The following is a 27327-nucleotide window of genomic DNA, read 5'->3' as shown; positions in this document are numbered from 1 at the left end:
TGGGTGTTGATTCTCCTTTTTGAGGGGATGCCGCTGGTAGGCTCAAGGTTCAGGGTTAGGGACTGTGTGGCTGGACTGTGATAGTCACAGATGTTATCGAGCCCTGCAATCTATGACACTCCCTTCCTCAATCCACGTCGACCGTGGTATCGCTCTGTCCAATAGGAATAGCTTTGTAAGCAGAATTTCTGCCTGCATTTCTTGCCAACTCCTCCCTGTAATCCTGGGATGCGAGGCCAGTCACAGACCCACGAGAACCAGACCCAGGATCTGTGAACCCAGGCCTGGATGTGCGAGGCCGGGGTCCGCCTTGCTCTGTAGTTGGGACCTGGGATCACCTCCTGGTTTCTGTGGCTTATCCTGGAGCCAGCACTCCCCTGCTCTGTGTGATGGGCCCAGGGCTTGGAACTTGGAGCCTCCAGCAACTGGAGCCTTGGGAACTTAACCGAGGTCTCCCCTCTGCATGTTGGCCCATGGGTCCCTCCTGGAGCCTGGGCCTGTAGCCTTGGGCCTCGCCTGCTTTGTGTATTGGGCCTGGGATCTCTCCTGGTGCCTTCCCCGGGGCCTGGGGCCTCCCCTGTGTCTGTAGGGCCTTGGGCCTTTCCTGGAGCCTGGCACCTCTCCGATCCTTGTGTCTCAGTTGGACACCAAATTAAATAACTGCCCGTCTATTCCTGCCAGCTCTGTGATTCTCACCTCGCAGCCGAGCTCACCACACCCACCACCCAGAAACCCCTTGATGCACTATCAATTACGACGAGACGAGAGTAGAATGTAATCAAGGCTTTATTACACAGAAATGCGTGGCCTCCTACAGCAGCTTACAAAGTGGCTGCTGTTCGGAGAGCACACACATTTATACTCCACCTACTGGGCGGAGCCAGCAGGCAGGGATCTACCCCCGTACCTGTAGTACAGGGGCCTTATCGCAATACCCATATATACAATATAATACAACAGTGGTGACTACCACACCCCTCACCTCCTGTGAGCCCTCAACAACTTACTGAATGCTGTCAAATGTCTATGTGGAGCTGCACCGCTCTGGTCAGAATAATATTGATCATTTTCTCTCCCTGTACCTGTGTGTGTGTATGTACCTTTGTGTGTGTGTGTGTGTGTGGGTCTGTGTTCTCTTTGTCTCCTCCCTCTGTTTCTCTCTGTCTTTCTTGTCCTCTCCATTCCTCCCTTGCTCACTCACTCACGCCCACACTTATCTCCTTCCTTCCTGTCTATGCCCTCTTTCTGCACATCTTTGTCTCTCTCTCTCTCCCTCCCTCCATGCTTTCCTTCATCTGTCTCTATGCCTATGTCTCTCACTCCATGTCCCAATGATCCTCTTTCTCTCTGTGTCCCCATGTCTCTCTCTCTCCCTGTCTCTCGTCATGCCTTCCTCTCTCTCCTTGTCCCTCTTTCTCTCTCTCCGTGTCAATGTGTTTCCCACCCCCCCTCCCTTCATCTCCATCTCCGATCCTGTCCCATTCTCGTTGTCTGGCGTCCATCAGAACCTATCCCAGAACACCCTTCACCTTTGAGGAGTGGTCGAGCAGCGAGGAGGAGGACGACGACGAGGAAGATGACGATGATGACCCCGCGGTGACCTTGTGCACCGTTCGCTCCCAGCCCCCCTTCGTGTCTCTCGCTGTCACCCATCCGCCCCCCACTGGCTGGGCGTCATGGTAACTGTTTGACCTTCGGCACTGAGTGTTTGAGCTGAAATGTATGGGAGCCTGATGGGAGCAAACCAGGAGATGGATTCACTCAAATCTCAAAGGCAAGGCAGGATTTGAACCAATCCCCAATGAGCTCCAACAACATCAACATTCGACCCATCGTGCCCTGTGCTGTCTCTTTTAAAGATCTCTCCAGTTTATCCCCCCTCCAATCCTTCTCCCCCATCGTTCCAGCAAATTTCCCCCCTTCCAGTAGTTCTCCAATTCCTCTCTATGGAAAGTTCCTGTTGAATCTGCTTCCACTGCCCCTTCAGGCAGCACCTTCCAGACCCACAACAACTCACTGTATCAAAATCATTCTCCTAATCCCCCCCTTCGGTTCTTCTGCCGAATCTCTTCAATCTGTGTCCCTCTGGTCACCCACCCTCCTGCCAAGTGGAAACACTTTCGCCTAACTTACGAGATCCAAACCCCCCACCTCAGGATTTTGAACGGCCTCGATTCTACCCCGCCCTGAACATTCTCTGTTCCGAGGAGAACAATCCCAGTTTCTGCCTGTCTCTCCCAACATTGACTGAAGTCTCTCATCCCCCTGGGATATACTCTCTCTGTCCGATACCTTTTCCGTCAGGATCCCAGGGATGGATCCTGACCAGATGATGAAACAAATGGAGAATTGCTGTGTCTTGAGGTCTGTGGAATTCCACCTGCCCCATCAGCAGGGGACAAGGAATAGGGTAGACTGTTAAAGGCACTTCCAGGCTGATTGTACTCTCTGGAAGGGAGAGTGTGTGGGGTGGGGACTGCAGGAGGGTTGCATGGGGGTGTACAGGGTATCCAGCAAACCCTCCACTTTCCTCATGCGACACTCCCCCTCCATCTCTAAGAGTGTTGTACCCTCAATAACGACGCTAGAGAGTAAAACGGTAAAGGCTTTAATAAGCTAAGAACTAGCCTGGTGCCGAGACGGGTGCTTAGTGGGTGCCGCCTGCAAGGCAGCCCCTTATATATGACTCCCAGGTGGGCGGAGCCAGATACGGAGTCCCCCAGGGTTCCAAGCCCGGTCTTAAAGGGGACATCACCTTACATGATGATAAGGGTACAGTAATACAATAACCGTTCATCACACAGAGTCTCCCTGCTTTTCATAGGGTGATGCGAAGCGAGCAGCCAGTAGAGGAATCGCAGACCACCCAGAGGCCCAGGACCCCAACAGGTTAGTGTCCGCACCATGAAGTGATGGTAATGGGGGACATTAATATCAGCTTCAGGGAAAGAGACCAGCCAAGACATTCAGCAAGTGTCTCTCAGCAGTTTGCTGGGATGTGTCTTTCTCTCTCTCTTTATTCATGGCAAGCAAGAGCAAGGAGATTGTATAAAAGCAAAATACGACAGATGTCTGAAATCTGAAATAAAAACAGAAAATGCTGGATAAGTCCAGCAGGGTCTGTGGGGAGAAAGAGATAACAGGCACGATTTAATGGAAATGTTTCCAAGTGTGGTAGCGAGCGGGAGCTGCCGCAAGCTTCATGACGCCCCACCTGCCATCCCTGCCCCCCACTACCATGAGCATGCACCGGGCACCACCACCACCCAGCACCATACCGTGCCCCATCCCACCCATGTGCAGCAGTGCTGCCCAGGCGGAGCCTTCATGAATAACCTCAGCTGGTACGGGAATTGAACCTCTGCTGTTGGTCTTGCTCTGCACCATGAACCAGCTGTCCAGCCAACTGAGCTAAACCGGCCCCACATGCACACACACAGATACATGCACACACCTACTCAATCTCTCACACTTGCACATGCACACACACAGATACACTCACTTAATCTCCCTCCCACACACGTGCACACACAGATACACACACACACTCATTCAATCTCCCCCATACATGCACACATATAGATACACACAGAGTTATTTAATTTGCCCCCCGCGCACACACAGATACTCACACGCTCACTTAATCTCCATCCAAAAAGCACATACACAGATACACAGACATTTACTCAATCTGCACCCCCCCACACACACACACTCACTCAACCTCATCCCCACACATGCACATACACAGATATACACACACACTCAATCTCCCTGACACATGCACACACTCTTAATCAACCGCCCCCCGCCCCCCAGTTACAGACACACACAGATACACACACACATTTAATCTAACCACACACATGCATACTCACATGCACACACACTTACTCAATTGCCCCCCACCACCCGCACACACAGATACACACCTATTTATTCAATCTCCTCCCATCCACACACACAGATATATACACTCTCATTCTCACACACACATATACACACACGCATTCACTTAATCTCCAACCCACACACCCACACTCACTTGAAATGCCCCCCACACATGTACACTCACACACACACTTACTCAAACTCCCCCCCCCGCACATGCACACACACACAGATGTATGCACACTCACTCTCAATCTCTCACAAACACACACACTCACTCAATCTCACCCCATATACGCACACACACAGATAGGCAGACACTTATTCAATCCCCCCCACACAAGCACACATACAAATACACACACACCTTACTTATCACTATCAATTACGACGAGAAGCGAGTAGAGAGTAATCGAGGCTTTGTTACGCAGAGATGTGTGGCCTCCTGCAGCTGCTCCCAGAATGGGAGCAGCTCGGTGTGCACACACATTTATACTCCACCTACTGAGCGGAGCCAGCAGGCAGGGATTCACCCCCGTACCTGTAGTACAGGAGCCTTACTGTATTACCTCTAATAACAACTATTATACAATCAGTGGTGACTACCACATTCACCCCCTGTTAAAAAAGAGTCCAGCGGGGATGGTGGAAAAAAAAATGTACAGGTTTGTGAAAATTTTAAGTTTACAGTCTGGTGAAAATTTACAAATTCAGCCGGTCGGGTGCCTTGATTCTCCTCTGTGAGCGCCTCGGTCCTGGTGGTGATGCAGGCACCGACTTGGTCGCCTGTGACTCCGGGAGCGTGTTGTCCTCATCTTCATCCCCGGGTGGAACCAGTGGGAGGACGGATCGTCCTGGGGTGGAGGCTGTAGTGAGGTGCGCTGGGGGAAGGGTGAGTGGCGCCGGGGCAATTGGACGGGGGGGGCGGGGATGGGGATCAAGATGGTGTCAGGTCCCAGAGGGAGACTGTGTCCTGGTGGCCGCCGGGGTACGCCACGTAGGCGTACTGCGGGTTTGCATGAAGAAGTTGTACCCTTTCGACCAACAGGTCTGCCTTGTGGATCCGCACATGTTTGCGGAGGAGGACGGGTCCTGGGGCTGCCAGCCATAGTTGGGAGCGAAACCCCAGAGGTGGACCTCCTAGGGAAGGCAAGGAGACGTTCATGGGGGATTTCATTAGTCGCAGTGCAGAGTAGCGATCGAATGGAGTGGAGCGCGTTGGGGAGGACCTCCTGCCAGCGGGAGACCGGGAGATTTTTAGACCGCAGGGCCAGCAGGACAGCCTTCCAGACCGTCCCGTTCTACCTCTCCACCTGCCCGTTTCCCCGGGGGTTGTAGCTGGTCGTCCTGCTCGAGGCAATGCCTTTGCCGAGCAGGAATTGACACAGCTCATCACTCATAAAGGAGGATCCCCGGTCGCTGTTGACTTAAGTGGGGAAACCTAACAGGGCGAAGATGCTGTTGAGGGCTTTAATGACCGTGGCAGACGTCATATCGGGGCATGGGATGGCGAAGGGGAATCGGGAATATTCATCGACCACGTTCAGGAAATACGTGTTTCGGTCGGTGGAGGGGAGGGGCCCTTTGAAATCCATGCTGAGGCGCTCAAAGGGGCGGGAGGCCTTCACCAGGTGCGCTCGGTCTGGCCGGTAGAAGTGCGGTTTGCACTCCGCGCAGACCTGGCAGTCTCTAGTGACAGTCCTGACCTCCGCAATGGAGTAGGGCAGGTTGCGGGCCTTTATAAAGTGAAAGAACCAGGTGACCCCTGGGTGACAGAGACCATCGTGTAGGGCCCGGAGTCAGTCCACTTGTGCGTTGGCACATGTACCTCGGGATAGGGCATTGTTGAGCTTCCCGGGGCGATACAAAATCTCGTAATTGTAGGTGGAGAGCTCGATCCTCCGCCGGAAGATTTTATCATTTTTGATCTTGCCCCGCTGTGTATTATTAAACATGAAGGCAACCGACCGTTGGTCAGTGAGGAGAGTGAATCTCCTGCCGGCCAGGTAATGCCTCCAATGCCACACAGCTTCCACGATGCCCGAGCCTCCTTTTCGACAGAAGAGTGCCGAATTTCAGAGGCATGGAGGGTGCAGGAAAAGAATGCCACTGGTCTGCCTGCCTGGTTGAGGGTGGCGGCCAGAGCAACATCCGATGCATCGCTCTCGACCTGAAAAGGGAGGGTCTTGTCAACCGCGTGCATCGTGACTTTGGCGATGTCTGCCTTGATGCGGTTAAAGGCCTGGCGGGCCTCAGCCATCAGGGGGTAAACTGTGGAGTGGATGAGTGGGCGGGCCTTGTCCGCATAGTTAGGGGCCCACTGGGCATAATAGGAGAAAAACCCCAGGCATCGTTTCAGGACTTTGGGGCAGTGGGGAAGGGGGAGTTCCATGAGGGGGCACATGCAGTCGGGGTCGAGCCCTAGAACTCCATTTTCCACAACATAGTCAAGGATGGCTAAGCGGTTGGTGCGGAACACGCAATTCACCTTATTGTATGTGAGGTTAAGGAGTTTAGCGGTGTGGAGAAATTTGAAGAGGTTAGCGTTGTGGTCCTGCTGGTCGTGGCCGCAGATGGTGACGTTATCTAGGTACGGGAAGGTGGCCCGCAGTCCGTACCGGTCAACCATTCGGTCCATCTCACGTTGGAAGACCGAGACCCCGTTAGTGACGCCGAAAGGGACCCTAAGGAAGTGGTAAAGGCGGCCGTCTGCTTCGAACGCAGTGTATTGGCGGTCCGCCTGGCGGATGGGGAGCTGGTGGTAGGCAGAATTCAGGTCCACTGTGGAGAAGACCCGGTACTGTGCAATCTGAGTGATCATATCAGCTATGCAAGGGACGGGGTACACGTCGAGCTGCGTGTATCGATTGATGGTCTGACTGATGTCAATGACCATCCTGTGTTTCTCCCCAGTCTTTACAACTACCACTTGGGCTCTCCAGGGGCTCTTGCTGGCCTCGATGATGCCTTCCCGCAGCAGCCGCTGGACCTCCGACCTGATGAACGTCCAGCGGCTGCATTTGAGTGCTATAGTGAGAGTTTGGTGACTGAGGGAGTGCTGAATTTGGTGCATTTGAGTGCTATAGTGAGAGTTTGGTGACTGAGGGAGTTAGGTGAGGAGGGAGTAAGGTGCTCCTTTCATTTTGTTTCCTACATTTCTGCAAAGAGTGAAAAGAGAGCCAGGAGTTTACAGAGAGTGCAGCTGACTGGGAGCAGAGTCGGAGGGCGGAAATCCAGTTGGTCCACAGGGCAGCTATATTCTGTAAGGTAAGAGGGGATGGAGGCTAGGCCAGTTGCATGCTCCTCCTGTAGGATGTGGGTGGTGAGGGATACCACCGGTGTCCCCGCTGACTATACCTGCGGGAAGTGCACCCAACTTCAGCTCCTCAAAGACCGTGTTAGGGAACTGGATCTGAAGCTGGATGAACTTCGGATCATCCGGGAGGCAGAGGGGGTGATAGAGAAGAGTTACAGGGTGGTAACCACACCCACGGTACAGGACAAGAATAGCTGGGTTACAGTCAGGGGAAGGAAACCGAACGGGCAGATAGTGCAGGGATCCATTGTGGCTGTTCCCCTTCAAAACAAGTATACCATTTTGGATGCTGTTGGGGTGGATGACCTACCGGGGGAAGGCCCTAGCGGCCAGGACTCTGGCACTGAGTCTGGCTCTGGGGCTCAGAAGGGAAGGGGGGAGAATAGAAAAGCAATAGATGTAGAAGATTCAATGGTTAGGGGAATAGATAGGAGATTCTGTGGTCGCGAGCGAGACTCCCGGAAGGTATGGTGCCTCCCGGGTGCCAGGGCCAGGGATGTCTCGGATCATGTCTTCAGGATCCTTAAGGGGGAGGGGGAGCAGCCAGAAGTCATGGTGCACATTGGTACCAACAACGTCGGTAGGAAAAGGGGTGTGGAGTTAATAAACGAGTTTAGGGAGTTAGGCTGGAAGTTAAAAGCCAGGACAGACAGAGTTGTCATCTCTGGTTTGTTGCCGGTGCCACGTGATAGCGAGGCTAGGAATAGGGAGAGAGTGCAGCTGAACACGTGGCTGCAGGAATGGTGTAGGAGGGAGGGCTTCAGGTATTTGGATAATTGGAGCGCATTCTGGGGAAGGTGGGACCTATACAAGCAGGACGGGTTGCATCTGAACCAGAGGGGCACCAATATCCTGGGAGGGGGGTTTTCTAGTACTCTTCGGGAGGGTTTAAACTAATTTGGCAGGGGAATGGGAACAGGATTTGTAGTCCAGCAACTAAGGTAGCCGATATTCAGGACGCCAAAGCGTGTAATGAGCCAGTGGGGAAGGGAACACTGACAAAGGAGAGTACTTGCAGGCACGGAGATGGGTTGAAGTGTGTGTACTTCAACGCAAGAAGCATTAGGAATAAGGTGGGTGAACTTAAGGCATGGATTGGTACTTGGGATTACGATGTGGTGGCCATCACGGAAACTTGGATAGAAGAGGGGCAGAAATGGTTGTTGGATGTCCCTGGTTATAGATGTTTCAATAAGATTAGGGAGGGTGGTAAAAGAGGTGGGGGGTGGCATTGTTAATTAGAGATAGTATAACAGCTGCAGAAAGGCAGTTCGAGGAGTATCACCCTATTGAGGTAGTATGGGCTGAAGTCAGAAATAGGAAAGGAGCAGTCACCTTGTTAGGAATTTTCTAAAGGCCTCCCAATAGTAGCAGAGATGTGGAGGAACAGATTGGGAAACAGATTTTGGAAAGGTGCAGAAGTCACAGGGTAGTAGTCATGGGTGACTTTAACTTCCCAAACATTGAGTGGAAACTCTTTAGATCAAATAGCTTGGATGGGGTGTTGTTTGTGCAGTGTGTCCAGGAAGCTTTTCGAACACAGTATGTAGATTGTCCGACCAGAGGAGGGGCAATATTGGATTTAGTACTTGGTAATGAACCAGGGCAAGTGATAGATTTGTTAGTGGGGCAGCATTTTGGAGATAGTGACCACAATTCTGTGACTTTCACTTGAGTAATGGAGAGGGATAGGTGCGTGCAACAGGGCAAGGTTTACAATTGGGGGAAGGGTAAATACGATGTTGTCAGACAAGAATTGAAGTGCATAAGTTGGGAACATAGGCTGTCAGGGAAGGACACAAGTGAAATGTGGAACTTGTTCAAGGAACAGGTACTACGTGTCCTTGATTATGTATGTCCCTGTCAGGCAGGGAAGAGATGGTCGAGTGAGGGAACCATGGTTGACAAGAGAGGTTGAATGTCTTGTTAAGAGGAAAAAGGAGACTTATGTAAGGCTGAGGAGACAAGGTTCAGACAGGGCGTTGGAGGGATACAAGATAGCCAGGAGGGAACTGAAGAAAGGGATTAGGAGAGCTAAGAGAGGGCATGAACAATCTTTGGCGGGTAGGATCAAAGAAAACCCCAAGGCCTTTTACACATATGTGAGAAATATGAGAATGAGTAGAGCGAGGGTAGGTCCGATCAAGGACAGTAGCGGGAGATTGTGTATTGAGTCTGAAGAGATAGGAGAGGTCTTGAACGAGTACTTTTCTTCTGTATTTACAAATGAGAGGGGCCATATTGTTGGAGAGGACAGTGTGAAACAGACTGGTAAGCTCGAGGAAATACTTGTTAGGAAGGAAGATGTGTTGGGCATTTTGAAAAACTTGAGGATAGACAAGTCCCCCGGGCCTGACGGGATATATCCAAGGATTCTATGGGAAGCAAGAGATGAAATTGCAGAGCCGTTGGCAATGATCTTTTCGTCCTCACTGTCAACAGGGGTGGTACCAGGGGATTGGAGAGTGGCGAATGTCGTGCTCCTGTTCAAAAAAGGGACTTGGGATAACCCTGGGAATTACAGGCCAGTTAGTCTTACTTCGGTGGTAGGCAAAGTCATGGAAAGGGTACTGAAGGATAGGATTTCTGAGCATCTGGAAAGACACTGCTTGATTAGGGATAGTCAGCACGGATTTGTGAGGGGTAGGTCTTGCCTTACAAGTCTTATTGAATTCTTTGAGGAGGTGACCAAGCATGTGGATGAAGGTAAAGCAGTGGATGTAGTGTACATGGATTTTAGTAAGGCATTTGATAAGGTTCCCCATGCTAGGCTTCTGCAGAAAGTAAGGAGGCATGGGATAGTGGGAAATTTGGCCAGTTGGATAACGAACTGGCTAACCGATAGAAGTCAGAGAGTGGTGGTGGATGGCAAATATTCAGCCTGGATCCCAGTTACCAGTGGCGTACCGCAGGGATCAGTTCTGGGTCCTCTGTTGTTTGTGATTTTCATTAATGACTTGGATGAGGGAGTTTAAGGGTGGGTCAGTAAATTTGCAGACGATACGAAGATTGGTGGAGTTGTGGATAGTGAGGAGGGCTGTTGTCGGCTGCAAAGAGACATAGATAGAATGCAGAGCTGGGCTGAGAAGTGGCAGATGGAGTTTAACCCTGAAAAGTGTGAGGTTGTCCATTTTGGAAGGACAAATATGAATGCGGAATACAGGGTTAACGGTAGAGTTCTTGGCAATGTGGAGGAGCAGAGAGATCTTGGGGTCTATGTTCATACATCTTTGAAAGTTGCCACTCAAGTGGATAGAGCTGTGAAGAAGGCCTATGGTGTGCTCGCGTTCATTAACAGAGGGATTGAATTTAAGAGCCGTGAGGTGATGATGCAGCTGTACAAAACTTTGGTAAGGCCACATTTGGAGTACTGTGTACAGTTCTGGTCGCCTCATTTTAGGAAGGATGTGGAATCTTTGGAAAAGGTGCAAAGGAGATTTACCAGAATGTTGCCTGGAATGGAGAGTAGGTCTTACGAGGAAAGGTTGAGGGTGCTGGGCCTTTTCTCATTAGAACGGAGAAGGATGAGGGGCGACTTGATAGAGGTTTATAAGATGATCAGGGAAATAGATAGAGTAGACAGTCAGAGATGTTTTCCCTGGGTGGAACAAATCATTACAAGGGGACATAAATTTAAGGTGAATGGTGGAAGATATAGGGGGATGTCAGAGGTAGGTTCTTAACCCAGAGAGTAGTGGGGGCATGGAATGCACTGCCTGTGGAAGTAGTTGAGTCGGAAACATTAGGGACCTTCAAGCAGCTATTGGATAGGTACATGGATTACGGTAAAATGATATAGTGTAGATTTATTTGTTCTTAAGGGTAGCACGGTGGCATTGTGGATAGCACAATTGCTTCACAGCTCCAAGGTCCCAGGTTCGATTCCGGCTTGGTTCACTATCTGTGCGGAGTCTGCACGTCCTCCCCGTGTCTGCGTGGGTTTCCTCCGGGTGCTCCGGTTTCCTCCCACAGTCCAGGGATGTGCAGGTTAGGTGGATTGGCCATGATAAATTGCCCTTGGTGTCCAAAATTGCCCTTAGTATTGGGTGGAGGTGTTGACTTTGGGTGGGGTGCTCTTTCCAAGAGCCGGTGCAGAATCAATGGGCCGAATGGCCTCCTTCTGCACTGTAAATTCAATGATAATCTATGATTAATCTAGGACAAAGGTTCGGCACAACATCGTGGGCCGAAGGGCCTGTTCTGTGCTGTATTTTTCTATGTTCTATGTTCTAGTCTCTTGCAAAACATTTCCCTTCTTCCCTGCATAACTGGTGTTTGAACAGTGGCTCGGGGCGAGGTGGGGAGGGGGTTGGGTGAACATGGAGGGTCTTGGCAAACCCCAATGCCGCCCGCAGGCCGTCGGTTGGACAGTGCTGATTTCTAGACATGGCAAAAGGTGCAAAAAAGAGCTTCCCCTGGATAGTCCCAGTACCGAGAGGCTAAATAGATTAGGGAAGATTCAACAGACTCAGATGCACTGTGGGTTGAGCTGAGTCATGTCTTTACAATTCTGAAAGGTTTCGCTAAGATCGATGGAGAGACGATGTTTCCACTTGTGACGGGGAGGAAGGGGGGCCTAGAACAGGATGGCACAGTGGTTAGCACTGCTGCCTCACAGTGCCAGGGACCAGGGTTTGATTCCGACTGTCAGTGACTGGCTGTGTGGAGTTTGCACTTTCTCCCCGTCTCTGCGTGGGTTTCCTCCGGGTGCTCCGGTTTCCTCCCACAGTCCAAAGTTGTGCAGACAAGGTGGATTGGCCATGAACAATTGTCCCCGATAGTGGGAATGAATCCAGAGAAATCACTCAACTCTCGGGTATGCTTCAACATCAAATGGTTTCTGACAGCAGCAGGAAGCAGTCCGCTGGGCGTACCATGTATCTGCCCACTGGGCATAGGAAATCATGAACATTTACACAGTTATGGAAACAACTTTGCAGCCCATGTCGGCTGGATAGTGTTCAATAACAATTATTGGTTGCCAGGCATCATGGGGCCATGTGGTATGCTCAACAATAGGTGGAGGCCCCCCTTATTGACTGTCCTTGAGCTCTGTGCTACAAGCAGCATTCCTCAGAGGCAGCTGCTGATAAGGGATGTCCCGCTGAACAAACCATTCCCATGTATGTCTGTGGGAACCAACAAGGTTTCACAAATGGTCACGTCTGTTAGCTATAAACCTACATCTTGCTCCCAAGGGGAGTGGGAAGAATGTGGAACTCGCTCCCATGAGGAGTGGGGAGAATGTGGAACTTACTCCCATGAGGAGTGGGGAGAATGTGGAACTCGCTCCCATGAAGAGTGGGGAGAATGTGGAACTCGCTCCCATGAGGAGTGGGGGAATGTGGAACTTACTCCCATGAGGAGTCGGGGGAATGTGGAACTCGCTCCCATGAGGAGTGGGGAGAATGTGTAACTCACTCCCATGAGGAGTGGGGGGAATGTGGCACTCGCTGCCGTAGGGAGTGGGGGGAATGTGGAACTCGCTGCCATGAGGAGTGGGGAGAATGTGGAACTCGCTGCCGCAGGGAGTGTGGAGAACGTGGAATTCGCTCCCTTAAGGAGTGGAGGGAATGTGGAACTCGCTCCCATGAGGAGTGGGGGGAATGTGGAACTTGCTCCCATGAGGAGTGGGGGGGGAATGTGGAACTCGCTGCTACAGGGTGTGGGGAGAACGTAGAACTTGCTGCCATGAGGAGTGGGGAGAATGTGGAACTCGCTGCCGCAGGGAGTGTGGAGAATGTGGAACTCGCTCCCATGAGGAGTGGGGAGAATGTGGAACTCACTCCCATGAGGAGTGGGGGAATGTGGAACTCGCTGCCATGAGGAGTGGGGAGAATGTGGAACTCACTCCCATGAGGAGTGGGGGGAATGTGGCACTCGCTGCCGTAGGGAGTGGGGGGAATGTGGAACTCGCTGCCATGAGGAGTGGGGAGAATGTGGAACTCGCTGCCGCAGGGAGTGTGGAGAACGTGGAATTCGCTCCCTTAAGGAGTGGAGGGAATGTGGAACTCGCTCCCATGAGGAGTGGGGGGAATGTGGAACTTGCTCCCATGAGGAGTGGGGGGGGGAATGTGGAACTCGCTGCTACAGGGAGTGGGGAGAACGTAGAACTTGCTGCCATGAGGAGTGGGGAGAATGTGGAACTCGCTGCCGCAGGGAGTGTGGAGAATGTGGAACTCGCTCCCATGAGGAGTGGGGAGAATGTGGAACTCACTCCCATGAGGAGTGGGGGAATGTGGAACTCGCTGACATGAGGAGTGGGGAGAATGTGGAACTCACTCCCATGAGGAGTGGGGAGAATGTGGAACTCACTCCCATGAAGAGTGGGGAGAATGTGGAACTCACTCCCATGAGGAATGGGGAGAATGTGGAGCTCGCTCCCATGAGGAGTGGGGGGAATGTGGCACTCGCTGCCGTAGGGAGTGGGGAGAACGTGGAACTTGATCCCATGAGGAGTGGGGGGAATGTGGAACTCGCTGCCATGAGGAGTGGGGAGAGTGTGGAACTCGCTGCCGCAGGGAGTGTGGAGAATGTGGAACTCGCTCCCTTAAGGAGTGGAGGGAATGTGGAACTCGCTCCCATGAGGAGTGGGGGGAATGTGGAACTTGCTCCCATGAGGAGTGGGGGGAATGTGGAACTTGCTCCCATGAGGAGTGGGGAGAATGTGGAACTCGCTGCCGCAGGGAGTGTGGAGAATGTGGAACTCGCTCCCATGAGGAGTGGGGAGAACATGGAACTCGCTCCCATGGTCAGTGTGGAGAATGTGGAACTCGCTGCCATGAGGAGTGGGGAGAATGTGGAACTCACTCCCATGAGGAGTGGGGGGAATGTGGAACTCGCTCCCATGAGGAGTGGGGAGAACATGGAACTCGCTCCCATGGTCAGTGTGGAGAATGTGGAGCTCGCTGCCATGAGGAGTGGGGAGAATGTGGAACTCACTCCCATGAGGAGTGGGGGGAATGTGGAACTTACTCCCATGAGGAGTGGGGGGGGAATGTGGAACTCGCTGCTACAGGGAGTGGGGAGAACGTAGAACTTGCTGCCATGAGGAGTGGGGAGAATGTGGAACTCACTCCCATGAGGAGTGGGGGAATGTGGAACTCGCTGCCATGAGGAGTGGGGAGAATGTGGAACTCACTCCCATGAGGAGTGGGGAGAATGTGGAACTCCCTCCCATGAGGAGTGGAGGGAATGTGGAACTCGCTGCCATGAGGAGTGGGGGGAATGTGGAACTCGCTGCCATGAGGAGTGGGGAGAATGTGGAACTCACTCCCATGAGGAGTGGGGAGAATGTGGAACTCACTCCCATGAGGAGTGGAGGGAATGTGGAACTCGCTCCCATGAGGAGTGGGGAGAATGTGGAACTTGCTCCCATGAGGAGTGGGGAGAATGTGGAACTCACTCCCATGAGGAGTGGAGGGAATGTGGAACTCGCTGCCATGAGGAGTGGAGGGAATGTGGAACTCGCTGCCATGAGGAGTGGGGGGAATGTGGAACTCGCTCCCATGAGGAATGGGGAGAATGTGGAACTCACTCCCATGAGGAGTGGGGAGAATGTGGAACTCACTCCCATGAGGAGTGGGGGGAATGTGGAACTCACTCCCATGAGGAGTGGGGGGAATGTGGAACTCGCTCCCATGAGGAGTGGGGAGAATGTGGAACTCGCTGCCATGAGGAGTGGGGAGAATGTGAAACTCACTCCCATGAGGAGTGGGGGGAATGTGGAACTCGCTCCCATGAGGAGTGGGGAGAATGTGGAACTCACTCCCATGAAGAGTGGGGAGAATGTGGAACTCACTCCCATGAGGAGTGGGGAGAATGTGGAGCTCGCTCCCATGAGGAGTGGGGGGAATGTGGCACTCGCTGCCGTAGGGAGTGGGGAGAACGTGGAACTTGATCCCATGAGGAGTGGGGGGAATGTGGAACTCGCTGCCATGAGGAGTGGGGAGAGTGTGGAACTCGCTGCCGCAGGGAGTGTGGAGAATGTGGAACTCGCTCCCTTAAGGAGTGGAGGGAATGTGGAACTCGCTCCCATGAGGAGTGGGGGGAATGTGGAACTTGCTCCCATGAGGAGTGGGGAGAATGTGGCACTCGCTGCCGCAGGGAGTGTGGAGAATGTGGAACTCGCTCCCATGAGGAGTGGGGAGAATGTGGAACTCACTCCCATGAGGAGTGGGGGAATGTGGAACTCGCTGCCATGAGGAGTGGGGAGAATGTGGAACTCACTCCCATGAGGAGTGGGGAGAATGTGGAACTCACTCCCATGAGGAGTGGGGGGAATGTGGAACTCGCTCCCATGAGGAGTGGGGAGAATGTGGAACTCACTCCCATGAAGAGTGGGGAGAATGTGGAACTCGCTCCCATGAGGAATGGGGAGAATGTGGAGCTCGCTCCCATGAGGAGTGGGGGGAATGTGGCACTCGCTGCCGTAGGGAGTGGGGAGAACGTGGAACTTGATCCCATGAGGAGTGGGGGGAATGTGGAACTCACTGCCATGAGGAGTGGGGGGAATGTGGAACTTGCTGCAATGAAGAGTGGGGAGAGTGTGGAACTCGCTGCCGCAGGGAGTGTGGAGAATGTGGAACTCGCTCCCTTAAGGAGTGGAGGGAATGTGGAACTCGCTCCCATGAGGAGTGGGGGGAATGTGGAACTTGCTCCCATGAGGAGTGGGGGGAATGTGGAACTCGCTCCCATGAGGAGTGGGGGGAATGTGGAACTTGCTCCCATGAGGAGTGGGGGGAATGTGGAACTTGCTCCCATGAGGAGTGGGGAGAATGTGGAACTTGCTCCCATGAGGAGTGGAGGGAATGTGGAACTCGCTCCCATGAGGAGTGGGGGGAATGTGGAACTTGCTCCCATGAGGAGTGGAGGGAATGTGGAACTCGCTCCCATGAGGAGTGGGGGGAATGTGGAACTTGCTCCCATGAGGAGTGGGGGGAATGTGGAACTTGCTCCCATGAGGAGTGGGGAGAATGTGGAACTCGCTGCCGCAGGGAGTGTGGAGAATGTGGAACTCGCTCCCATGAGGAGTGGGGAGAACATGGAACTCGCTCCCATGGTCAGTGTGGAGAATGTGGAACTCGCTGCCATGAGGAGTGGGGAGAATGTGGAACTCACTCCCATGAGGAGTGGGGGGAATGTGGGACTTGCTCCCATGAGGAGTGGGGAGAATGTGGAACTCGCTGCCATGAGGAGTGGGGAGAATGTGGAACTCACTCCCATGAGGAGTGGGGAGAATGTGGAACTCGCTGCCATGAGGAGTGGGGGGAATGTGGAACTCGCTGCCATGAGGAGTGGGGAGAATGTGGAACTCGTTCCCATGAGGAGTGGGGATAATGTGGAACTCACTCCCATGAGGAGTGGGGGGAATGTGGAACTCGCTCCCATGAGGAGTGGGGAAAATGTGGAACTCACTCCCATGTGGAGTGGGGAGAATGTGGAACTCGTTCCCATGAGGAGTGGGGATAATGTGGAACTCACTACCATGAGGAGTTGGGGGAATGTGGAACTCGCTCCCATGAGGAGTGGGGGGAATGTGGCACTCGCTGCCGTAGGGAGTGGGGAGAACGTGGAACTTGATCCTATGAGGAGTGGGGAGAATGTGGAACTCACTCCCATGAAGAGTGGGGAGAATGTGGAACTCACTCCCATGAGGAGTGGGGGGAATGTGGGACTCGCTCCCATGAGGAATGGGGAGAATGTGGTGCTCGCTCCCATGAGGAGTGGGGGGAATGTGGCACTCGCTGCCGTAGGGAGTGGGGAGAACGTGGAACTTGATCCCATGAGGAGTGGGGGGAATGTGGAACTCGCTGCCATGAGGAGTGGGGGGGAATGTGCAACTCGCTGCTACAGGGAGTGGGGAGAACGTGGAACTTGCTGCCATGAGATGTGGGGAAAATGTGGAACTCGCTGCCGCAGGGAGTGTGGAGAATGTGGAACTTGCTCCCATGAGGAGTGGGGTGTATGTGGAACTCGCTCCCATGAGGAGTGGGGGAATGTGGAACTCGCTGCTACAGGGAGTGGGGAGAACGTGGAACTTGCTGCCATGAGGAGTGGGGTGAATGTGGAACTCGCTCCCATGAGGAGTGGGGGAATGCGGAACTCGCTGCCATGAGGAGTGGGTGGAATGTGGAACTCGCCGCCATGAGGAGTGGGTGGAATGTGGAACTTGCTCCCATGAGGAGTGGGGAGAGTGTGGAACTCGCTCCCATGAGGAGTGGGGGGAATGTGGAACTCGCTGCCATGAGGAGTAGGTGGAATGTGGAACTTGCTCCCATGAGGAGTGGGGAGAGTGTGGAACTCGCTCCCATGAGGAGTCGGGGGAATGTGGAACTCGCTGCCATGAGGAGTGGGGGGAATGTGGAACTCGCTGCCATGAGGAGTGGGGGGAATGTGGAACTTGCTCCCATGAGGAGTGGGGGGGAATGTGGAACTCGCTGCCACAGCGAGTGGGGAGAACGTGGAACTCGCTTCCATGGGCAGTGTGGAGAATGTGGTACTCGCTCCCATGACGAGTGGGGAGAATGTGGAACTCACTCCCATGAGGAGTGGGGGGAATGTGGAACTCGCTCCCATGAGGAGTGGGGAGAATGTGGAACTCACTCCCATGAGGAGTGGGGGGAATGTGGAACTCGCTCCCATGTGGAATGGGGAGAATGTGGAACTCGCTCCCATGAGGAGTGGGGGGAATGTGGAACTCACTCCCATGAGGAGTGGGGGGAATGTGGAACTCGCTCCCATGTGGAATGGGGAGAATGTGGTACTCGCCCCCATGTGGAATGGGGAGAATGTGGAACTCACTCCCATGAGGAATGGGGGGAATGTGGAACTCGCTCCCATGAGGAATGGGGAGAATGTGGTGCTCGCTCCCATGAGGAGTGGGGGGAATGTGGTACTCGCTCCCATGACGAGTGGGGAGAATGTGGAGCTCGCTCCCATGAGGAGTGGGGGGAATGTGGCACTCGCTGCCGTAGGGAGTGGGGAGAACGTGGAACTTGATCCCATGAGGAGTGGGGGGAATGTGGAACTCGCTGCCATGAGGAGTGGGGAGAGTGTGGAACTCGCTGCCGCAGGGAGTGTGGAGAATGTGGAACTCGCTCCCTTAAGGAGTGGAGGGAATGTGGAACTCGCTCCCATGAGGAGTGGGGGGAATGTGGAACTTGCTCCCATGAGGAGTGGGGGGAATGTGGAACTTGCTCCCATGAGGAGTGGGGAGAATGTGGAACTCGCTGCCGCAGGGAGTGTGGAGAATGTGGAACTCGCTCCCATGAGGAGTGGGGAGAACATGGAACTCGCTCCCATGGTCAGTGTGGAGAATGTGGAACTCGCTGCCATGAGGAGTGGGGAGAATGTGGAACTCACTCCCATGAGGAGTGGGGGGAATGTGGAACTTACTCCCATGAGGAGTGGGGGGGGAATGTGGAACTCGCTGCTACAGGGAGTGGGGAGAACGTGGAACTTGCTGCCATGAGGAGTGGGGAGAATGTGGAACTCGCTGCCGCAGGGAGTGTGGAGAATGTGGAACTCGCTCCCATGAGGAGTGGGGAGAATGTGGAACTCACTCCCATGAGGAGTGGGGGAATGTGGAACTCGCTGCCATGAGGAGTGGGGAGAATGTGGAACTCGCTCCCATGAGGAGTGGGGAGAATGTGGAACTCGCTCCCATGAGGAATGGGGAGAATGTGGAGCTCGCTCCCATGAGGAGTGGGGGGAATGTGGCACTCGCTGCCGTAGGGAGTGGGGAGAACGTGGAACTTGATCCCATGAGGAGTGGGGGGAATGTGGAACTCACTGCCATGAGGAGTGGGGAGAGTGTGGAACTCGCTGCAATGAAGAGTGGGGAGAGTGTGGAACTCGCTGCCGCAGGGAGTGTGGAGAATGTGGAACTCGCTCCCTTAAGGAGTGGAGGGAATGTGGAACTCGCTCCCATGAGGAGTGGGGGGAATGTGGAACTTGCTCCCATGAGGAGTGGGGGGAATGTGGAACTTGCTCCCATGAGGAGTGGGGAGAATGTGGAACTCGCTGCCGCAGGGAGTGTGGAGAATGTGGAACTCGCTCCCATGAGGAGTGGGGAGAACATGGAACTCGCTCCCATGGTCAGTGTGGAGAATGTGGAACTCGCTGCCATGAGGAGTGGGGAGAATGTGGAACTCACTCCCATGAGGAGTGGGGAGAATGTGGAACTCGCTGCCATGAGGAGTGGGGAGAATGTGGAACTCGCTGCCATGAGGAGTGGGGAGAATGTGGAACTCGTTCCCATGAGGAGTGGGGAGAATGTGGAACTCACTCCCATGAGGAGTGGGGGGAATGTGGAACTCGCTGCCATGAGGAGTGGGGAGAATGTGGAACTCGCTGCCATGAGGAGTGGGGAGAATGTGGAACTCGTTCCCATGAGGAGTGGGGATAATGTGGAACTCACTCCCATGAGGAGTGGGGGGAATGTGGAACTCGCTCCCATGAGGAGTGGGGAAAATGTGGAACTCACTCCCATGTGGAGTGGGGAGAATGTGGAACTCGTTCCCATGAGGAGTGGGGATAATGTGGAACTCACTCCCATGAGGAGTGGGGGGAATGTGGAACTCGCTCCCATGAGGAGTGGGGGGAATGTGGCACTCGCTGCCGTAGGGAGTGGGGAGAACGTGGAACTTGATCCTATGAGGAGTGGGGAGAATGTGGAACTCACTCCCATGAGGAGTGGGGGGAATGTGGAACTCGCTCCCATGAGGAGTGGGGGGGGAATGTGGAACTCGCTGCTACAGGGAGTGGGGAGAACGTAGAACTTGCTGCCATGAGGAGTGGGGAGAATGTGGAACTCGCTGCCGCAGGGAGTGTGGAGAATGTGGAACTCGCTCCCATGAGGAGTGGGGAGAATGTGGAACTCACTCCCATGAGGAGTGGGGGAATGTGGAACTCGCTGCCATGAGGAGTGGGGAGAATGTGGAACTCACTCCCATGAGGAGTGGGGAGAATGTGGAACTCGCTCCCATGAGGAATGGGGAGAATGTGGAACTCACTCCCATGAGGAGTGGGGGGAATGTGGAACTCGCTCCCATGAGGAGTGGGGAGAATGTGGAACTCACTCCCATGAAGAGTGGGGATAATGTGGAGCTCGCTCCCATGAGGAGTGGGGGGAATGTGGCACTCGCTGCCGTAGGGAGTGGGGAGAACGTGGAACTTGATCCCATGAGGAGTGGGGGGAATGTGGAACTCGCTGCCATGAGGAGTGGGGAGAGTGTGGAACTCGCTGCCGCAGGGAGTGTGGAGAATGTGGAACTCGCTCCCTTAAGGAGTGGAGGGAATGTGGAACTCGCTCCCATCAGGAGTGGGGGGAATGTGGAACTTGCTCCCATGAGGAGTGGGGAGAATGTGGAACTCGCTGCCGCAGGGAGTGTGGAGAATGTGGAACTCGCTCCCATGAGGAGTGGGGAGAACATGGAACTCGCTCCCATGGTCAGTGTGGAGAATGTGGAACTCGCTGCCATGAGGAGTGGGGAGAATGTGGAACTCGCTCCCATGAGGAATGGGGAGAATGTGGAGCTCGCTCCCATGAGGAGTGGGGGGAATGTGGCACTCGCTGCCGTAGGGAGTGGGGAGAACGTGGAACTTGATCCCATGAGGAGTGGGGGGAATGTGGAACTCACTGCCATGAGGAGTGGGGAGAGTGTGGAACTCGCTGCAATGAAGAGTGGGGAGAGTGTGGAACTCGCTGCCGCAGGGAGTGTGGAGAATGTGGAACTCGCTCCCTTAAGGAGTGGAGGGAATGTGGAACTCGCTCCCATGAGGAGTGGGGGGAATGTGGAACTTGCTCCCATGAGGAGTGGGGGGAATGTGGAACTTGCTCCCATGAGGAGTGGGGAGAATGTGGAACTCGCTGCCGCAGGGAGTGTGGAGAATGTGGAACTCGCTCCCATGAGGAGTGGAGGGAATGTGGAACTCGCTCCCATGGTCAGTGTGGAGAATGTGGAACTCGCTGCCATGAGGAGTGGGGAGAATGTGGAACTCACTCCCATGAGGTGTGGGGAGAATGTGGAACTCGCTGCCATGAGGAGTGGGGGGAATGTGGAACTCGCTGCCATGAGGAGTGGGGATAATGTGGAACTCACTCCCATGAGGAGTGGGGGGAATGTGGAACTCGCTCCCATGAGGAGTGGGGAAAATGTGGAACTCACTCCCATGTGGAGTGGGGAGAATGTGGAACTCGTTCCCATGAGGAGTGGGGATAATGTGGAACTCACTCCCATGAGGAGTGGGGGGAATGTGGAACTCGCTCCCATGAGGAGTGGGTGGAATGTGGCACTCGCTGCCGTAGGGAGTGGGGAGAACGTGGAACTTGATCCTATGAGGAGTGGGGAGAATGTGGAACTCACTCCCATGAAGAGTGGGGAGAATGTGGAACTCACTCCCATGAGGAGTGGGGGGAATGTGGAACTCGCTCCCATGAGGAATGGGGAGAATGTGGTGCTCGCTCCCATGAGGAGTGGGGGGAATGTGGCACTCGCTGCCGTAGGGAGTGGGGAGAACGTGGAACTTGATCCCATGAGGAGTGGGGGGAATGTGGAACTCGCTGCCATGAGGAGTGGGGGGGAATGTGCAACTAGCTGCTACAGGGAGTGGGGAGAACGTGGAACTTGCTGCCATGAGATGTGGGGAAAATGTGGAACTCGCTGCCGCAGGGAGTGTGGAGAATGTGGAACTTGCTCCCATGAGGAGTGGGGTGTATGTGGAACTCGCTCCCATGAGGAGTGGGGGAATGTGGAACTCGCTGCTACAGGGAGTGGGGAGAACGTGGAACTTGCTGCCATGAGGAGTGGGGTGAATGTGGAACTCGCTCCCATGAGGAGTGGGGGAATGCGGAACTCGCTGCCATGAGGAGTGGGTGGAATGTGGAACTCGCCGCCATGAGGAGTGGGTGGAATGTGGAACTTGCTCCCATGAGGAGTGGGGAGAGTGTGGAACTCGCTCCCATGAGGAGTGGGGGGAATGTGGAACTCGCTGCCATGAGGAGTAGGTGGAATGTGGAACTTGCTCCCATGAGGAGTGGGGAGAGTGTGGAACTCGCTCCCATGAGGAGTCGGGGGAATGTGGAACTCGCTGCCATGAGGAGTGGGGGGAATGTGGAACTCGCTGCCATGAGGAGTGGGGGGAATGTGGAACTTGCTCCCATGAGGAGTGGGGGGGAATGTGGAACTCGCTGCCACAGCGAGTGGGGAGAACGTGGAACTCGCTTCCATGGGCAGTGTGGAGAATGTGGTACTCGCTCCCATGACGAGTGGGGAGAATGTGGAACTCACTCCCATGAGGAGTGGGGGGAATGTGGAACTCGCTCCCATGAGGAGTGGGGAGAATGTGGAACTCACTCCCATGAGGAGTGGGGGGAATGTGGAACTCGCTCCCATGTGGAATGGGGAGAATGTGGTACTCGCTCCCATGTGGAATGGGGAGAATGTGGAACTCACTCCCATGAGGAATGGGGGGAATGTGGAACTCGCTCCCATGAGGAATGGGGAGAATGTGGTGCTCGCTCCCATGAGGAGTGGGGGGAATGTGGTACTCGCTCCCATGACGAGTGGGGAGAATGTGGAGCTCGCTCCCATGAGGAGTGGGGGGAATGTGGAACTCGCTCCCATGAGGAATGGGGAGAATGTGGTGCTCGCTCCCATGAGGAGTGGGGGGAATGTGGCACTCGCTGCCGTAGGGAGTGGGGAGAACGTGGAACTTGATCCCATGAGGAGTGGGGGGAATGTGGAACTCGCTGCCATGAGGAGTGGGGAGAGTGTGGAACTCGCTCCCATGAGGAGTGGGGGGAATGTGGCACTCGCTGCCGTAGGGAGTGGGGAGAACGTGGAACTTGATCCCATGAGGAGTGGGGGGAATGTGGAACTCGCTGCCATGAGGAGTGGGGAGAGTGTGGAACTCGCTGCCGCAGGGAGTGTGGAGAATGTGGAACTCGCTCCCTTAAGGAGTGGAGGGAATGTGGAACTCGCTCCCATGAGGAGTGGGGGGAATGTGGAACTTGCTCCCATGAGGAGTGGGGGGAATGTGGAACTTGCTCCCATGAGGAGTGGGGAGAATGTGGAACTCGCTGCCGCAGGGAGTGTGGAGAATGTGGAACTCGCTCCCATGAGGAGTGGGGAGAACATGGAACTCGCTCCCATGGTCAGTGTGGAGAATGTGGAACTCGCTGCCATGAGGAGTGGGGAGAATGTGGAACTCACTCCCATGAGGAGTGGGGGGAATGTGGAACTTACTCCCATGAGGAGTGGGGGGGGAATGTGGAACTCGCTGCTACAGGGAGTGGGGAGAACGTGGAACTTGCTGCCATGAGGAGTGGGGAGAATGTGGAACTCGCTGCCGCAGGGAGTGTGGAGAATGTGGAACTCGCTCCCATGAGGAGTGGGGAGAATGTGGAACTCACTCCCATGAGGAGTGGGGGAATGTGGAACTCGCTGCCATGAGGAGTGGGGAGAATGTGGAACTCGCTCCCATGAGGAGTGGGGAGAATGTGGAACTCGCTCCCATGAGGAATGGGGAGAATGTGGAGCTCGCTCCCATGAGGAGTGGGGGGAATGTGGCACTCGCTGCCGTAGGGAGTGGGGAGAACGTGGAACTTGATCCCATGAGGAGTGGGGGGAATGTGGAACTCACTGCCATGAGGAGTGGGGAGAGTGTGGAACTCGCTGCAATGAAGAGTGGGGAGAGTGTGGAACTCGCTGCCGCAGGGAGTGTGGAGAATGTGGAACTCGCTCCCTTAAGGAGTGGAGGGAATGTGGAACTCGCTCCCATGAGGAGTGGGGGGAATGTGGAACTTGCTCCCATGAGGAGTGGGGGGAATGTGGAACTTGCTCCCATGAGGAGTGGGGAGAATGTGGAACTCGCTGCCGCAGGGAGTGTGGAGAATGTGGAACTCGCTCCCATGAGGAGTGGGGAGAACATGGAACTCGCTCCCATGGTCAGTGTGGAGAATGTGGAACTCGCTGCCATGAGGAGTGGGGAGAATGTGGAACTCACTCCCATGAGGAGTGGGGAGAATGTGGAACTCGCTGCCATGAGGAGTGGGGAGAATGTGGAACTCGCTGCCATGAGGAGTGGGGAGAATGTGGAACTCGTTCCCATGAGGAGTGGGGAGAATGTGGAACTCACTCCCATGAGGAGTGGGGGGAATGTGGAACTCGCTGCCATGAGGAGTGGGGAGAATGTGGAACTCGCTGCCATGAGGAGTGGGGAGAATGTGGAACTCGTTCCCATGAGGAGTGGGGATAATGTGGAACTCACTCCCATGAGGAGTGGGGGGAATGTGGAACTCGCTCCCATGAGGAGTGGGGAAAATGTGGAACTCACTCCCATGTGGAGTGGGGAGAATGTGGAACTCGTTCCCATGAGGAGTGGGGATAATGTGGAACTCACTCCCATGAGGAGTGGGGGGAATGTGGAACTCGCTCCCATGAGGAGTGGGGGGAATGTGGCACTCGCTGCCGTAGGGAGTGGGGAGAACGTGGAACTTGATCCTATGAGGAGTGGGGAGAATGTGGAACTCACTCCCATGAGGAGTGGGGGGAATGTGGAACTCGCTCCCATGAGGAGTGGGGGGGGAATGTGGAACTCGCTGCTACAGGGAGTGGGGAGAACGTAGAACTTGCTGCCATGAGGAGTGGGGAGAATGTGGAACTCGCTGCCGCAGGGAGTGTGGAGAATGTGGAACTCGCTCCCATGAGGAGTGGGGAGAATGTGGAACTCACTCCCATGAGGAGTGGGGGAATGTGGAACTCGCTGCCATGAGGAGTGGGGAGAATGTGGAACTCACTCCCATGAGGAGTGGGGAGAATGTGGAACTCGCTCCCATGAGGAATGGGGAGAATGTGGAACTCACTCCCATGAGGAGTGGGGGGAATGTGGAACTCGCTCCCATGAGGAGTGGGGAGAATGTGGAACTCACTCCCATGAAGAGTGGGGATAATGTGGAGCTCGCTCCCATGAGGAGTGGGGGGAATGTGGCACTCGCTGCCGTAGGGAGTGGGGAGAACGTGGAACTTGATCCCATGAGGAGTGGGGGGAATGTGGAACTCGCTGCCATGAGGAGTGGGGAGAGTGTGGAACTCGCTGCCGCAGGGAGTGTGGAGAATGTGGAACTCGCTCCCTTAAGGAGTGGAGGGAATGTGGAACTCGCTCCCATGAGGAGTGGGGGGAATGTGGAACTTGCTCCCATGAGGAGTGGGGAGAATGTGGAACTCGCTGCCGCAGGGAGTGTGGAGAATGTGGAACTCGCTCCCATGAGGAGTGGGGAGAACATGGAACTCGCTCCCATGGTCAGTGTGGAGAATGTGGAACTCGCTGCCATGAGGAGTGGGGAGAATGTGGAACTCACTCCCATGAGGAGTGGGCGGAATGTGGAACTTACTCCCATGAGGAGTGGGGGGGGAATGTGGAACTCGCTGCTACAGGGAGTGGGGAGAACGTAGAACTTGCTGCCATGAGGAGTGGGGAGAATGTGGAACTCGCTCCCATGAGGAGTGGGGAGAATGTGGAACTCACTCCCATGAGGAGTGGGGGAATGTGGAACTCGCTGCCATGAGGAGTGGGGAGAATGTGGAACTCGCTGCCATGAGGAGTGGGGAGAATGTGGAACTCACTCCCATGAGGAGTGGGGAGAATGTGGAACTCACTCCCATGAAGAGTGGGGAGAATGTGGAACTCACTCCCATGAGGAGTGGGGGGAATGTGGAACTCGCTCCCATGAGGAGTGGGGAGAATGTGGAACTCACTCCCATGAAGAGTGGGGAGAATGTGGAACTCGCTCCCATGAGGAATGGGGAGAATGTGGAGCTCGCTCCCATGAGGAGTGGGGGGAATGTGGCACTCGCTGCCGTAGGGAGTGGGGAGAACGTGGAACTTGATCCCATGAGGAGTGGGGGGAATGTGGAACTCACTGCCATGAGGAGTGGGGAGAGTGTGGAACTCGCTGCAATGAAGAGTGGGGAGAGTGTGGAACTCGCTGCCGCAGGGAGTGTGGAGAATGTGGAACTCGCTCCCTTAAGGAGTGGAGGGAATGTGGAACTCGCTCCCATGAGGAGTGGGGGGAATGTGGAACTTGCTCCCATGAGGAGTGGGGGGAATGTGGAACTTGCTCCCATGAGGAGTGGGGAGAATGTGGAACTCGCTGCCGCAGGGAGTGTGGAGAATGTGGAACTCGCTCCCATGAGGAGTGGAGGGAATGTGGAACTCGCTCCCATGGTCAGTGTGGAGAATGTGGAACTCGCTGCCATGAGGAGTGGGGAGAATGTGGAACTCACTCCCATGAGGAGTGGGGGGAATGTGGGACTTGCTCCCATGAGGAGTGGGGAGAATGTGGAACTCGCTGCCATGAGGAGTGGGGAGAATGTGGAACTCACTCCCATGAGGAGTGGGGAGAATGTGGAACTCGCTGCCATGAGGAGTGGGGGGAATGTGGAACTCGCTGCCATGAGGAGTGGGGATAATGTGGAACTCACTCCCATGAGGAGTGGGGGGAATGTGGAACTCGCTCCCATGAGGAGTGGGGAAAATGTGGAACTCACTCCCATGTGGAGTGGGGAGAATGTGGAACTCGTTCCCATGAGGAGTGGGGATAATGTGGAACTCACTCCCATGAGGAGTGGGGGGAATGTGGAACTCGCTCCCATGAGGAGTGGGGGGAATGTGGCACTCGCTGCCGTAGGGAGTGGGGAGAACGTGGAACTTGATCCTATGAGGAGTGGGGAGAATGTGGAACTCACTCCCATGAAGAGTGGGGAGAATGTGGAACTCACTCCCATGAGGAGTGGGGGGAATGTGGAACTCGCTCCCATGAGGAATGGGGAGAATGTGGTGCTCGCTCCCATGAGGAGTGGGGGGAATGTGGCACTCGCTGCCGTAGGGAGTGGGGAGAACGTGGAACTTGATCCCATGAGGAGTGGGGGGAATGTGGAACTCGCTGCCATGAGGAGTGGGGGGGAATGTGCAACTCGCTGCTACAGGGAGTGGGGAGAACGTGGAACTTGCTGCCATGAGATGTGGGGAAAATGTGGAACTCGCTGCCGCAGGGAGTGTGGAGAATGTGGAACTTGCTCCCATGAGGAGTGGGGTGTATGTGGAACTCGCTCCCA

The 27327-nt window shown here is 54.7% G+C and overlaps 1 protein-coding gene across 2 annotated transcripts in view; it reads left to right on the top strand.

Annotated features, from left to right (window-relative positions):
• Positions 1-27327, top strand: part of LOC140386575 (E3 ubiquitin-protein ligase CBL-like) — a 170792-nt gene that overhangs the window by 130245 nt on the left and 13220 nt on the right. The window contains exons 12-13 of one of the 2 annotated variants that reach the window (XM_072469013.1): positions 1506-1679; positions 2825-2889. In XM_072469013.1, coding sequence (XP_072325114.1) covers positions 1506-1679; positions 2825-2889 — 239 coding nt within the window. The remainder of the gene's footprint in view (positions 1-1505; positions 1680-2824; positions 2890-27327) is intronic. The other variant, XM_072469014.1, reaches the window with a different exon arrangement.

This window comes from Scyliorhinus torazame, chromosome 12 (assembly GCF_047496885.1).
Source record: "Scyliorhinus torazame isolate Kashiwa2021f chromosome 12, sScyTor2.1, whole genome shotgun sequence".
NCBI classification, from domain to species: Eukaryota; Metazoa; Chordata; class Chondrichthyes; order Carcharhiniformes; family Scyliorhinidae; genus Scyliorhinus; species Scyliorhinus torazame.
The sequence above is the reverse complement of the archived record's forward strand: the minus strand, read 5'-3'. Positions and strand labels throughout refer to the sequence as shown.